This window comes from Parambassis ranga, chromosome 19, assembly GCF_900634625.1.
Source record: "Parambassis ranga chromosome 19, fParRan2.1, whole genome shotgun sequence".
NCBI classification, from domain to species: domain Eukaryota; kingdom Metazoa; phylum Chordata; class Actinopteri; family Ambassidae; genus Parambassis; species Parambassis ranga.
Window position 1 is genome coordinate 16,407,211 of NC_041039.1, and position 13,840 is coordinate 16,421,050.

Below are 13,840 nucleotides of genomic sequence, written 5' to 3' on the forward strand. Positions count from 1 at the left end.
TGTTCTATAGACATGAAAAACACTGCAAAACTCTTCATGTCAAAATTTACTTTATTCACACAACACTATTTACAGTGAATATCCGTGTATCATCAGAGGGGAAGAAGAAGAAAATATTAATGATTGTGTTTTTAATACTGTCACATTTGTCAGCCAGTACATGGGCTTGTTTAATTAAACCTTTGTTTGGGTGATGTAGGTAACGCCAAAGATATTGTTTAATTCACAGAACAAGAAAAAACTAATACATGAAAAAAGTTTTTCTTGAAATTTCTATAAACAAATAATTCTAACTAGTCTGCTAGCTCCATGACCATATTTTGTTTGTTAGCTTTAAATACTAAGACTGGAAAAAAGACAAATAGCCACCCATATTATGTATTATGTACATTTATATTATGCATTTTTGCAAAATAAAATTATTGAAAGATCAAAAAATGTAGAACAAGCAGAAATGGAGTTCGAGCTGTATTGTTAAATAAAAATGGGGATGTTATATGAAAACGAGTATTCTCACTGTTGTCACACTGCTCTGAATCAGATGAAAATTTAACGTATGACTACACGTAATTGCTCCTTGAAGATGCTCCCTATTATGAATGTATATGTGAGTTAAGGCTAATGCTAAGCTTTGGTGCTTTCTACAGCAGTGAAATTACATGCTGTGCCAACCCGTCATGTAAAATTCAAAGCTTCAAAGTTTTACTCCTGTGCAGTACATTTTACACACAAGGGCAATGGTTTAAATATCAGCAAGAATTGCTAACTGTAAAGTAAAACATTTTACAAGTTTGATTTGTTGTAAATGTAAATGACAGAAATCTGACTGCCTGATAGAAGTACAGATGTCAGTAGATGTCTGCCAGATTTTCATCCTCAGACAGGCTTGTTACATCACTAATGATAAGCTTGTCCTAATGTACTAATTAATGGCGTGTGTTTGCTTGTTGAAAGGGATTAGGGGAGTAGTTAATTACATTACCTCCCTCTACTCCTTGGCCAGAGCAGGAGAAAGACAGATAAAGGTTTCAAGTGCAGGATTGTTCATTAGTGCGTCTGTCTTCTGTAACCCTGACCTTTGCTTCTTTAAACTAAGAAGAGGGTTGTTTTGTCTACCTCTGGAGCAGTTAAGGATGGGACAGACAAGAAGAAAATCTGATTTAGGTTTTGTAGTTTCATCACATCCGCCCGGTGCATCTACTCAAAGCTGCTGGGGTCGGGACGTTAGGTCCTGATCGAGTGTTTCCTTTTCCTCCTGCCTCAGTAAAGCCGCTTCTCGTAACTACACAAGGGACAGAAAAAGCAGAGTATAAGCATACATTTTACTACTACAGAAACAGAGTGAGGTAGTTTAGAATTAAAGAAACAGAGAAGATGGAGATGTGATAACTGCATGGATGTACTTACATGGCACAAAAGAATATCTAATATGATTGCATGGGTAAGAAAAGAGGAAGAGAGAAGACAAATTTGGATGCCGCTAACCACAGGTGATTAACATTCCATTTGACAAAGGCACTGAATGCAAAAAACTGAAGAGGAATGGATTAAAAAGTTGTAACAGTGAAGGGGTAAAGGTCACCAGAAGTTAAAGGTCAGACTTACGAATGGAGGCCATGGACTCCCCCTTCCATCTGAGCAGACATGGTCCTCTTCTCGAACTTCAGCTCTCCAGAGTACATCATTGACCTGTGACACACACACAGATCATACTTTGACAAAAGTTCTCACAAAATGAAGTGTGTCTTTGTCTTCAGCAAAGACACACAGTAAAAACACCTACCGTAAAATGGACAGACTCTTAGCTCCGATGTCCTGACAACCATGTTGGATACCAGCGATCAGGTACGGAACAAATTTATGGATGGAGCCTTTATCTTGCACTGATCCAGACACACCCTGAGCCACCTTTACCTTATCTCCCTCACTGGACACACAAAAATAATCCACATTGATAGATAGATTTACACTAAGGCCATACAAAATGTTTAATAAGTGTTTATATAGCACAAGGGATCTTTGTTCTCCCACCTGAAGTAGCGTTTCTGGCTGTTATTTTTCTCCATGGCATCCAAGGAACCCATTCCTCTGTACTTTTTCAAACGCACACCGTCCGAGAAAAAATACTCTCCTGGAGCTTCAGTGGTTGCCGCAAGCAGTGACCCCATCATGACTGAGTACAAATAATTGGACATTTAATGACAGATGTCAACAGGTGAGGTGAAGGTAACAAAAAATAAACAGGAATGTTCTACCTGTAGATGCTCCGAGAGCAAGAGCCTTCACCACATGCCCAACAGTCTGAATGCCGCCATCAGCGATTACTGGCACTCCAAAACGCCTGGCATACTCTGCCACCTTGTAAACCGACGTACCTTGTGGTCGTCCACAAGCCATTACTGAAGAAAAAAAGCAGCAAGATAAACAGGATGGCAGCAAAGTATTACAATTACAACTGAGCTTAACATGTATACTTGCTTACATACAGTACAAATAGGGAGATTTGTAAGCTTTTGATAACGTTCAGTGCTGCACTCTTTATCATACCTTCCTGCGTGATGCAGATAGAGCCACACCCCATGCCCACCCTCAGGGCATCCACGCCAGCATCTATGAGGTTTTTAGCCTGAGCAGCAGTCACCACTAGAGAGAGAAGGAGACATGCAAACGTACTGTATGAAGGAGAGAGATGGGAGTTCCCATAAAAAGGTGAAACCACAAGAAAGCTTGAGGAGAGAAGATAAGTATACCATTTCCTCCGACTACTTGCAGCTCAGGATACTTCTGCTTGATGTAGTTTATCATGTTGATTTGATACACAGAGTTTCCCTGGGAAGAATCCTGTAATTAAACAATGATCATTTCTAATGCAGAGACCTCAAGCAATTACATTCATATACCATTCTTTTATTTCTATAATTAATTAATAATTAATTCATATCATAATTTCACACTTACCAGGACTACCACATCTACTCCAGCCTGCACAAGGAGGTCCAGTCTGTACTTGTCATCTTCCCGGGTACCAATGGCGGCACCACAAAGCAGCTGTTTGCGTGAATCCTTGGAAGCCAGAGGATAATCTCTATTTTTCTTCAAGTCAGTCCGGGCAATAATGGCAACCAGCTCATCGCTGTCATTTACTATGGGGAGCTTACCTAAGAGTGTAAAGTTGTAACATTAGCTTTGAAAGAAAGACAGAAGAGACGATATAAAATGCAGGTTTAAAAATGTACCTTTTTTGCTACGCTGCAGTATATCATTAGCCTCCTTTAGTGTGACTCCAGCTGGTGCAACAACTAGATCTTCTCTTTTTGTCATTGCCTGAATCAGAAAGTAGAAAACATCAGTCAATCCACTCAATTATTAGACAAAAAATATACAAATTCGTGCACACCCACCTCTTCCAGGGGTCTGTCGTGGTCCTTCTCAGACAGAAAATCAATGTCTCTGGAAGTGACAATGCCAACTAGCTTGCTGCCCATTTTGCCCGTCTCGGTTACAGGGATCCCAGAGAAACCATGGCGAATCTTGGCCTCAAACACATCCCCCACTGTGTGACGTGGACTCATTACCACTGGGTCTGTGATAAACCCCTGCTCAAATTTCTACAAAAACAAAACGACTTTAATCCAGAATATTGTTTTTTTTTTTTAGCTTCAGCGATATCTCTGTCTGCTGTTGACTTTTCCACCTTACCTTGACTTTGCGTACTTCATTAGCCTGGAACTCAGCAGTGCAGTTATGATGAATTATACCAATTCCACCCATCAGCTGAAGGAAAACCAAATAAAAAACACACCTATCAAACAACATATTAGCTGCAATTTCCATGTGAAATAACATGATACCTTACAGAGTGATGTGACACTGTGGTGTGTGTGTACTTACTGCCATAGCAATGGCCATGGATGACTCTGTAACTGTATCCATAGGGGATGAAATCAGAGGTGTCTTCAGAGTAATCTTTCTTGTCAATGCAGATGTTAGATCCTTAAAATCATAATTCATATAAAACAAAATAACATGCATGGTGAAGACTGTTAGCAAACCAAGTCTAAAATATCATTTTAAAAGTGCACAACTTTACAAAGTAAATGGAATGTTACTTAAAATAATCCCTGCAACATTACATAAGCAGCACGGAGGCAACCCATTTGTTAACTAAATGTTAATGTTTGATTTCATTTTGCCATGTGATGAGTCTAAAAGCTTTGGACACACCAGAGAGCGACCTGTTGAATTCTCCTGCTCCTCCAGCAAGTGACGCAGGTGTTTGTGTGTGTCTATCCAGCATAACCCATGTGGCCGAGGTATGAAATTAATGTAATGTCCCAGCAGAGCTTGCAAAGATGAAAACAACAACAAGCTCATGCACCTCTAACTAAGGAACATAACTTAGCATTAGCAACATAAAATACACATTTGTAACCCCAAAGAGTGGCATGTCAGTGTTTAACACACTAAATATTCCACAGTATGCATGCAGACAGCTCATGATTTGTTAGAGTAATTGGCCTTGTGTTATTATATAAAACTGCACAACAAGAGACTGTGCACCATATGAACAGTGTGAAGTATAAAGTAAAATATTAATTTGCGTTTGGAGTACATTGTCATACATTAGCATGTTTTAAAACTGCTACCTACAAGTCTGATAAAGAGTTTTTACCTTCTCTGTTTGGTCACAGCGTCAAATGGGTAAAAATACTAATATTTTTGATATATATAAATCAATACTAAAACTGCTACAGGCCTAAAAGCTATAGGCTGCATACATAAAATTTACATTCCTTAAACGTTTGCCTTGAAAGCGCCTAGCCGCGTCTGGCACGCACTCGCACAGTGACCGAGCACGTACGCTCACATGAACTTTGACCGCAGGTACGACGTAACATCGAGCAGCCAATAGAAACGCAGCATCCCGGCAGAGGTTGTTTCAAGAGACGTGGAAGATTTTGGAAACGGCTCTCCATTAAAGCAGGTAATTTAATAGTAAGGTAGATGGTTGTAAGCAGGCAACATATGAAAACGCACGTTTGTTATGTGTTTACTTAATGAGAGTCTCAGCTATTATTGTCAGAACGCGCTGTAAGTGGATAGAGGTAAGCTAAATGGCCAAACTTAGCTTCATTCGCGGTTTGTTTGTTAGACATACTTAGCAAATTAGCAAATCAGCCAGTGTTCAACTATTCCAACAATGGATGTGTTAACATTACAGATACAAAAAAGAATATTGTCTTCATATAAAATTTCTTTTAAGAAGATACCTGACCACCTGTTTAACTTGTAAGCTATCAATTTTTACTTTGTAGTGTAAATGCTATTGGTATTCTGTTACAGCATTATGTTTAACCTCCAATATGTCACACAGTGTTATGATACTCACCACCTCATCAGAAGTGAAATCTATAAAACCAGGGAGGATCAAGAAGTCACTGAAAAGAGGGGAAACACAAGTACATAAATTAAACATAAATTAAACAAATCATTGGAAGTAACAGTAACAATTATAAACATCACTGTAATGTGTATGTGTAAACTGCACACTATGTATTCATTCTGCAAAGCAGCCATTTCTTAAAATGATCTGACAGCTAGCAGAAATAATCTGACAGCATTTCAGCCCTCTCAAATGTTCTGCATTTATCCTCTGCACACTGATAAACCTTACACAGAGCCTCCATTAAGTAAACTACCAGTGACATCCATTAACACACACACACAGCTTTTAATGTCTGTGACCACTCAGAGTCATCCTTGAAAGTAGTATTACTCATAATAATCCTCCATATAAAACCTAAGCAGATGTGTCATCACTGATATTATTAAACATTTAATGGAAGACAGTTTGCATAACGCTGTGTTTATGCACATGTACACATATCATTTGTGTGTGCTGTTTTTATTAGCATTTCCTACTTGTATGTAAGTCCATCGCCAATAGCAAAAAGTTGTTGTGCTGTGAGTCCATCTTCAGGAACATAGCCTGTGCCTCCACTGATCAAATAATCAGCCATGCTGAAACACAAAAAACAAACACATGCACCCATTATAGAGTTAAAAATCTGAATGTATTAGTAATATATTTGTGTGAATATTTAGGTTGTGTAATATGACAGGAAATTACTCTTTTTATGATGAACTCTTCCTTCACAGCTTTAGAATCTGTCTTATACTGACAACATTTTTTGTTGCAGATTTTAAATATTGTTTTAACAAGCCATTTACTATTTTAACACAATTCCATCATGTTAGGTATGCAAATAGTGTTCCTCATTGCTCTCCTGACCTCTGTTTCTGTCAGATCCTATTACAAATGCTGGGGAGGAGACAGGAAATGGCAACAAAAGGAATTTGTCCTTGTCAATGGAAACTCTCTCTATACACCTGTGACGGCAGTGCTGCAGGTAAGAGGATTTGCTTGGCAAGCCAAGTTGATAAATGGGCTTGTAAATGTAAACAGCCAGTGCTACTAGAATGTAAAAAAAAATTCTGCTACTGCTGGTGTTCACAAGTTTTAAGGCTCCAGCCAACCATCTGCAAAACAGTAAAAGTCATGACCTTACAGTACTGTATATGGAGAACTGTATTAGATAGAGACTGACCTCTCTGGTTCATATCCAGCTTGGATGCGTGTGGCACTGTATCGCTGTGCTGCAGTTTCATGTCCATGTCCATGTGGCATTGGGTGGGCATAGGCCCCGTAGGGGTGTGGTTGTTCCCCATCTCTATTTGAGATGCGAGGCCGTGCTGGTTCCATGTCCCCTACAATCCTTCTGTAGTCTATCTGGTAAGTGTCCCTCTCACCATCTCCAAACCGGTCATAACCATGACCCTCCATCTCTAGGAAATCCAGGGCTCTGACCTCCACAGGTCTATAGCACCTCCCGCACACACAAACACATACACACTTCTTAAGCAGTTCTGACTTGTTTCATACACACAACAGGAATACAACCTCACACTCCAAGTAAACCTCAGCAGATCCCAAGAGGCACACACACCAACACACAATTTGCTGTTCAGTTATAAGCACTCACAACACAAAATGTGGCGAGTGCATGTTCACACCAACATCTTTCAGACACACCTGACATAGAAGGAATCTGAATTGCCATCTGTATAGTTGCTGAGCAGCAGTTGACCAAAATGGTCAAAAATGTCAAATACGAAAAAAATCAAAATTGCAGCAGTGTGCCTTGGAGGTGAAGGCCAGCTGTATGGAAAAACTTCTGTTCCTTAAAAATGTAGCAGAAGCAGCAAATGATCCTTAAAAGAATGCTGTTTCCCCAAGGAAGAGATTGTACTCCAGTTTGTCAGCACTCATTGTCAGAGACCGTTAAGGCCCTCAGATAGTGAGACACAGTTTTCAGCTAACCTGTTGATGATGGTAACTATATGTTTCCCAGCTGTTGGCTTGGAAGCCTCTGGGGAAGAGAGTCAGGTCTTGCTTAGGTGGCAGAGACTCGTTACCCTGGAAGCCCAGAACGCAGTGCTGCTTGCTTATCCCTGAGGCTGGGAGCCTGTCTCCACTCTGTTCTCCTGGTGCCTGCTGAGCTTAACTCTGTTTCTGACAGTAGCAGACGTCACTCTCCCACAAAGAGGATTGGGAGCATTAATGCAGGATGGGGTGGGGTGAGATGGGTGTGTTGGGTGGAGTGAGGCAGTGGAACTGAGGAAGAGAAGGATGGGTCAAGATGACACTTGAACACACTTTCCCCCTGGAGGATTACCATGGTGTGAAGGTGTGTGTGTGTGTTTTTGCAGTGCTCAAAGAGACAGAGCTGTGAATGTGACAAAGGTCAAATCCCAGAATACTGTCACTCCTTTGAGAGAGAAGGTATAGACGCAGACATACACAAGTGTTTGTGTGTAAAGACAGGCACAACTGCTACAGGATTCGTTGTTCATGAAAGTGTCCTGTGTTCTGAGGCACTCATGCATATTATTTACTTTTACTGTAGTGGGGATACATGTTCCAGAAGACCTTTAAAAAGGTATATTCTGTCTTTATGGGATGTTTTTATTAATTAAATCTTCATTTTTGGAGTCATTGTGAGAGCAGTGTTAAACAGACATGTACATTAACCTCAGACAGGAGAGTAACTTTGTTGCCAGGGATGCCCTTAATGCCATCATCTGCAGGTGACTGACTGACTGACTGCTTGTGACAGTTACTGAGGGATTGAAACAGAAAAGCCTCTTACACAGTCTCTCTCTCTCTCTCACACACACACACAATGACCCCCCACCTTCATAATAGGAACAATAGAAACCTTGTCAACAATGATTAACTCATGCAGTCTCTGAACAGATCTGTTTTGTACTTTTGTACAGTCCATCGTTTTTAAAACTGTAAAACAAGAGTAATTAAAATATCAACAGTTTTTATTGTAATTATCCAACAACTGAGGTCATGATTTATAACACATTTGAAAGACAACTAAATCTAGCTTTTTACCAATGTGGTTTCTTACGTCCCATCATTTATTTCATAACTTTGTGAACCACTTGTTGCTTCCACCTTTACAACTGGCCTACAAAAGCTCCCAGTCAGCCTCTAACAGGCACATGCATGTGAGACTGTATCATGTCTGTTGTTGCTTTACGGTGCTGGCTTGCAGTTAGTAATATTACAAAATGAATTCTAAAAGTGCTGTCGACGTGTTGTGTATAAGTTCCTAAATGTGTGGTTACCTCCCCTCCCCTCTGAATGAGATCAGGGCATTGTAATATTTAAATAGAGAAAAACAAGTCTTTTCTTTGCATCTATGTATAGTACAATCATGGTTAAAAGTTACAATACAAAAGTCATGTGTGTCATGCTGCAATATTCCCTTTAGATACAGAAGGAGTTGGACCCAAATGCAGACAAACTCAAAAGCCGTAAGTTTAACAAAAAAGGTGAGTTTTAAAGACTCAAAAAAAAAAATTCAGAAACACAAAAATACAAAAAATTGACAAGAAACAAACCAAACCAGGGCAGAGTAATCCATAAACGGGTAAAGTCATCCACGGGAAACTAGAAACTCAAAAAATGGAGGGAATGCTCAGGAAACACAGTTGATCTGGCAAGGAGTAACGGGAGATGCAGACATAAAATACACAAGCGCAGGGAAGACAAAGAGACACAGGTGAAACACATTAGGACAATTCAATAGGGTAATCACAGAGGTGGTACACACAGGATGAAGTAAAACATACAAAGACATACAAGAAAAACAGGACTTTCAAAATAAAACAGGAACCATGACCCAAACCCAGGAAAACACAAATACAGGAACCAAAGCATCAAAATGATAACAAACCCAACAGAACTAGAGGTCATAACAACTATCCCTGTAATTGCTTAGCATTTTTGTTAAATATCTTATACATACATTTACTTGATGTATGAATACTACTTTACTGATATACACACACACATATTTTTAATAAAAAATTAAGGTGGTCAACTGGTACAGCAGGGAAAGCTGGCAGGTCACAAATCCTTCAGAATCAGCCATCTGAGGAAAAACCAAAATGTATGTAAAAATGTAAAGTTGTAATAGATCCAAACATGTTTCATTTTTTCTAAGAGCAGACCATACCTAGACTCTCCACTAGCATGGGGTGGTTCCGCTTAAGGGCATCATAGAAGGCTGCTTTCACCTTTATTCCTGAGAGTAATGTGCCACGGAGCGCTCTCATTTTCTTCTGGGTTGTTTTTTCAGCCTCAATGTTAGAGTAAGCTTCACTATGGACCATGTTGCCAAGCTCTTCTACTATGCACATCACCTCTGTAACCTTCTTTACCAAGTCCGCCCAGTTTTTGTCCACAAAGTTTGCTTGAAGGATAAAAGCATGCACGACAAAAAATAAAATCCTCATTTATTGTTATGACACAGAGTATCAGTGCAGTAGGATGAACAAATAATTATTACCTTTATCTTCATCAGTCAGATGTTTGACAGAAATCTGTTGGCAAAAAGAAAACAATAATGTTTCTGTACCAAAATTTGACGGTGACGGCTAAATACACACAACTTTTTGCTTGGTTTAATGTTTGTCAAAAATATTAAATTAAAACATTTACATTTTTCCTATGATCTCAATGAGGCAGAGGATAAAATGCAATGAAATACCTTCTCTGTAAATCTGCCATAGTCCACTGTATCATTTGACACTGTCTGTACTAAGAGAGAGAAAAAAATATTGTCTAAAAATATGTCTTATTGTGGAAATAAGAAATACGTGTTAAAAAATAAATCTACCTGGCATCTGAGGAGAATTTCTTAGTCCCATACTGGTGCTGGGGTTTTGTTTCTTGGTTGATGACTCTGGCTGATCCTAATATCATTTGAGAGACAGCATTCAGAGGTATTTCCTATAAATTACAATAATGTCTATGTTTTATATTTGTTTTTCTGAGTTGTACCAATCTTGTCTTGACTTCACGGACTGCATCATCAATTCCCTTCTCGTGCTCTGAGTACATACGTTCGGTGATTTCACAGCACTCTGATAAGGCAGGGAGTATGAAACACTCAGTCACAAGTCATTTCTTGTTCATATCTCAAATTGTCCAAATTGGTGACAGTGAGCTGTATGATACTATGACACACACCTTTAAATTGAGGCCTCTTGCGAGGTTCCTTATCCCAGCATCTCTTCATGAGAGCAACCATCTCTGTCATCCCGTTTACCGCAATCAGCTCAAGTTCGTCACAGGGAGGTCTCTGAACATTTTTCTCATCTTTGGTGATCATCACTTCCACAAGAGTGTAATTTTTTCCTAAAGCAAATGCAATGCAGTTAAGACATGCTTGAAAACAGGTAGAACCGAGTATGTTAAAAATAATAATTTATACCTGGATAGGGCTCTTTAGCAGTAAAAATAGACCAAAGAAGGATACCGTAGCTGAACATCAGAAAGAGAGAGGATTTTAGAACACATGCTGTAACAGTAGTTTTGAATATTCTTGTAATGTATACCTGTAACTGTCAAATGCACGGCAAGGATTATATGATAAATGAAATGCCTCAGGAGGCATGTACTTATATGATCCTCCAATTTCCTTCACTAGTTCTTCACTGCTTATCATGGCACTGGTGGAATCTCTGGCCAGACCAAAGTCTGCCAGCTACACAATAAGAAAGATAAACATAACATTACAGAAGAAATCTCACTTATCATTACCATTAACTTAAACTTAAGGGAATTAGTGGGTCAACAGTTACCTTGGCATTAAGGTCTTTATCCAGCAGTACATTGCTTGGCTTTAGATCATGGTGAATCAGGCGTTTTTCATGGAGAAAGTTTATTCCCAAAGCCACTTGGTGAGCCAAGCGGAAGGCCAGTGGCCATGGAGGAGGGCCAGACAGGTCTTTCTGCAAAGTTTGAATAGACCCTCTTTGCATGAACTCCATGACTATTCCTTTCTGCATGTAGTTTCCTCCTCCTGATTTCTCCAAGTAAATTCCATAAATTCTCAGAACAAATTCACAAGAGACTTTGCTCATATGATCAGCTTCCTTATTCAAAGCTGCCTCGCTTTGCATAAAGAGGCTAGAATCAGGACTAGGAGGAGTAGAAAGAAAGCAAATGAGACAATGGTATGCCATTTAACATTTTGTATGCTCATGAATTAGGAATTTAACATGTTACCCAACAGCCTGACGAGGTTTCTTAACGGCAACATCAAATCCCAACCCCTTGTGCCTGGCCTTGTATACATCACCAAATCCCCCGGAGCCGATGAGTTCCTGCTTCTCCAAGTCTTCACTATAGATAGGGTCATGGCTCAGCAGTGCCATCTCCTGCTAAACTTAGACAGACAACAACATGTTTCATGTGTTGTACATGTGAGCAACTTTAACCTATACAGATATTGACATACAGATTTACTATTTACTAATATAATCATCCATCTTCTCATCACGTCCTGAAAAAGCTCACACCATATAGTTTGGCCATAAAATTGAAAGATTTAGTTTCACTTTGAAGCACTGAAAAAATCAACAGAATACAAGTTCCAGCATGCAGAACACTTTCATTACTGCACTGACATAAGAACAACCTATACAGATATTGATATATATATATATATATATATATATATATATAGTTTTATTAATATATAATCATCTATCTTCTCATCATGCAGTTAAAAAACCTACTTCTACTCACCGTGTAGTTCGGCTGCGTCACACAAGTTCCTGCTTCCTGCCCTGTCTTCTCTGAACGGAGAGAAACTAGTTTAGGGGTGGGGTTAAAGATAAGGAAAAGGAAACCGAATATAGGGCAAGGTCTACACAACCAACATGCCTACATACAGAAATCCTGATGGAAGTCTAAATTAAATTTCCCTCACCACTGTTTTTTGCTGATAACAGTTTCAAACAACATATGCAACAGTATCCCTACTGACAGCAACACAAATTGAAGCATTTTCACATTTTGTTTATATTTTTTGACAAAAATACTGTGACATTTTCTTGTTACCCTGTGAGAGGAAGTAAATAAGTAAGAAGAACAGTTTTTTGAGAGAGCGGAAGGGCCGTGGTCTGTCAACTGATTACAAATATGACACTAGCCTGGTCTGTTAGTCAAGTTTTTTGTGCATAATTTAGGAACTTAAATAGGAAATAAATAAATGAGGAATTAAATCAATTAACAAACCCAAGGAACCAACAATCTTTTGAGTTTTGAGGAAAAAGCACAAGAGCAGCATTTTGGAATATCAACGATTAAAAGTTAATGTATTCCGCAGTTAGGTTTAAAGTAAAAGTTTAGGAAAAGATTGTGGCTAAAATGGGTTAAAACTGCTTTTGTGTCATTTATCACATTTTGCTTAAGTATCCCTTGACTCATTTTTGGCAGACATAGTGACAACTCTTGCAAACTGCTGTACACATCTTTGTTTTTGCAGAGAACAGAGTTCTGAGTGTTGCTGCTGGGCTGTATTGTCTTGTGTAAAAACCAAAATGCAGCATTGTGTTGTAGGGCTTGTATGAGTGTTTAAGTGCAACATAGTTCACTGTTTGTTAATAGTCTTTGGGAGCACACATTTTGTAACCTTTAACTGTTCATCTCTCTCTAAATGCATAAGACAAACACAATGATTAGTGTTTCCTGCATGTATTATTAATGCAACAAAGCCTGAAGAAAAGCATTCATTTGCTACTAAAGCTCAGGTGTTTACCATCATGTGTAAGTATCACGTCATGAAAATCCCTTTTATTAAGTGAACAGAATTTGCTCGCATCTCATGCTGGCGTGCTGCTTCAGCCGGCATCGATAGGCGCGGTCTGCTCTTGCTCTCTGCATTTCCATTCCTCTCTCCCCTCCCTCTTCTCCTCCCACCTTCATTGACGCTCACCACTGTGTGGACCTGTCTCATCTGTGAGACCTCTGCTACATCACTTTTCTGCACATTGGCTTCTCCTTCATCCTCTGCCATTGTCTATTATAGTCTCCTTAATTTGCTTCTGTCTTTGCCCTTGTGTCATTCTGATGATATATGAGTCTGGGGATTATTTTAAAGAAGAGCTCCCTGCGCTGGAAGAGAATCTGTCTTTCTCCTGTAGTGGGAGAGTGTAACAGACTGGGGCATCACTGATGCAAGCAGGTTACATCCTCTGGAGCAGCGACTTTCATCCTTGGAAAAATGCAGCTGAAGACCCACGTGCATGCCTGGATGTGCTTTGTGTTGTGAAGATAGTAGACTGAAAAGGGAGGCAGAGGGCGGCAACAGAAGGAGGAGAGCATTTAGCGAGAGGACCCCGAGTCACAGGGGTTTGGGGGAGGTGGGTGTGGGGTCTGCAGGGAGTGTTTCAAAAAGTGAAAGGAGGAGTG

At 39.5% G+C, this 13,840-nt stretch overlaps 2 protein-coding genes across 4 annotated transcripts; both read right to left on the reverse strand.

Moving 5' to 3' along the window:
* Window positions 1-882: 882 nt before the first annotated feature.
* On the reverse strand, window positions 883-6,021 carry impdh1a (IMP (inosine 5'-monophosphate) dehydrogenase 1a). 3 transcript variants are annotated; one of them, XM_028430840.1, is made up of 14 exons: window positions 5,923-6,021; window positions 5,390-5,438; window positions 3,892-3,993; window positions 3,715-3,774; window positions 3,402-3,608; window positions 3,237-3,324; window positions 2,959-3,158; window positions 2,751-2,841; window positions 2,548-2,643; window positions 2,256-2,399; window positions 2,032-2,173; window positions 1,784-1,927; window positions 1,606-1,689; window positions 883-1,282 (listed from the first exon to the last, which is right to left on the reverse strand). In XM_028430840.1, exons 1-14 carry the CDS (start codon window positions 6,018-6,020, stop codon window positions 1,261-1,263), a joined length of 1,527 nt encoding a protein of 508 aa, XP_028286641.1. In that variant the 5' UTR covers window position 6,021; the 3' UTR covers window positions 883-1,260. The 3 variants fall into 3 exon arrangements, with proteins under 3 accessions (XP_028286641.1, XP_028286640.1, XP_028286642.1); XM_028430839.1 differs by having other exon boundaries at window positions 3,700-3,774; XM_028430841.1 differs by lacking the exon at window positions 3,715-3,774.
* A 2,352-nt stretch (window positions 6,022-8,373) lies between these two features.
* On the reverse strand, window positions 8,374-12,242 carry LOC114452731 (receptor-interacting serine/threonine-protein kinase 3-like). The gene is made up of 12 exons (XM_028432241.1): window positions 12,173-12,242; window positions 11,651-11,805; window positions 11,224-11,563; window positions 10,978-11,126; window positions 10,854-10,903; window positions 10,610-10,777; window positions 10,421-10,503; window positions 10,257-10,332; window positions 10,128-10,177; window positions 9,927-9,960; window positions 9,594-9,830; window positions 8,374-9,509 (listed from the first exon to the last, which is right to left on the reverse strand). The coding sequence occupies exons 2-12, from the start codon at window positions 11,797-11,799 to the stop codon at window positions 9,502-9,504; spliced, it is 1,344 nt and encodes a 447-aa protein (XP_028288042.1). The 5' UTR covers window positions 11,800-11,805; window positions 12,173-12,242; the 3' UTR covers window positions 8,374-9,501.
* Between the last annotated feature and the right edge of the window lie 1,598 nt (window positions 12,243-13,840).

Bases quoted from the DNA above. Each gene is read 5' to 3' on its own strand.
- impdh1a (XM_028430839.1), bottom strand. From the start codon at position 6,020: ATGGCTGATTATTTGATCAGTGGAGGCACAGGCTATGTTCCTGAAGAT. The intron at 3,994-5,389 runs GTGAGTATCATA...TATGATTTTAAG, and splicing joins ATTTCACTTCTGATGAGGTG to GATCTAACATCTGCATTGAC. The intron at 2,644-2,750 runs GTATACTTATCT...TTCTCTCTCTAG, and splicing joins GCAAGTAGTCGGAGGAAATG to TGGTGACTGCTGCTCAGGCT.
- LOC114452731 (XM_028432241.1), bottom strand. From the start codon at position 11,799: ATGGCACTGCTGAGCCATGACCCTATCTATAGTGAAGACTTGGAGAAG. The intron at 10,778-10,853 runs GTATAAATTATT...CATTTGCTTTAG, and splicing joins TGCTAAAGAGCCCTATCCAG to GAAAAAATTACACTCTTGTG. The intron at 9,831-9,926 runs GTAATAATTATT...TTATCCTTCAAG, and splicing joins TCTGACTGATGAAGATAAAG to CAAACTTTGTGGACAAAAAC.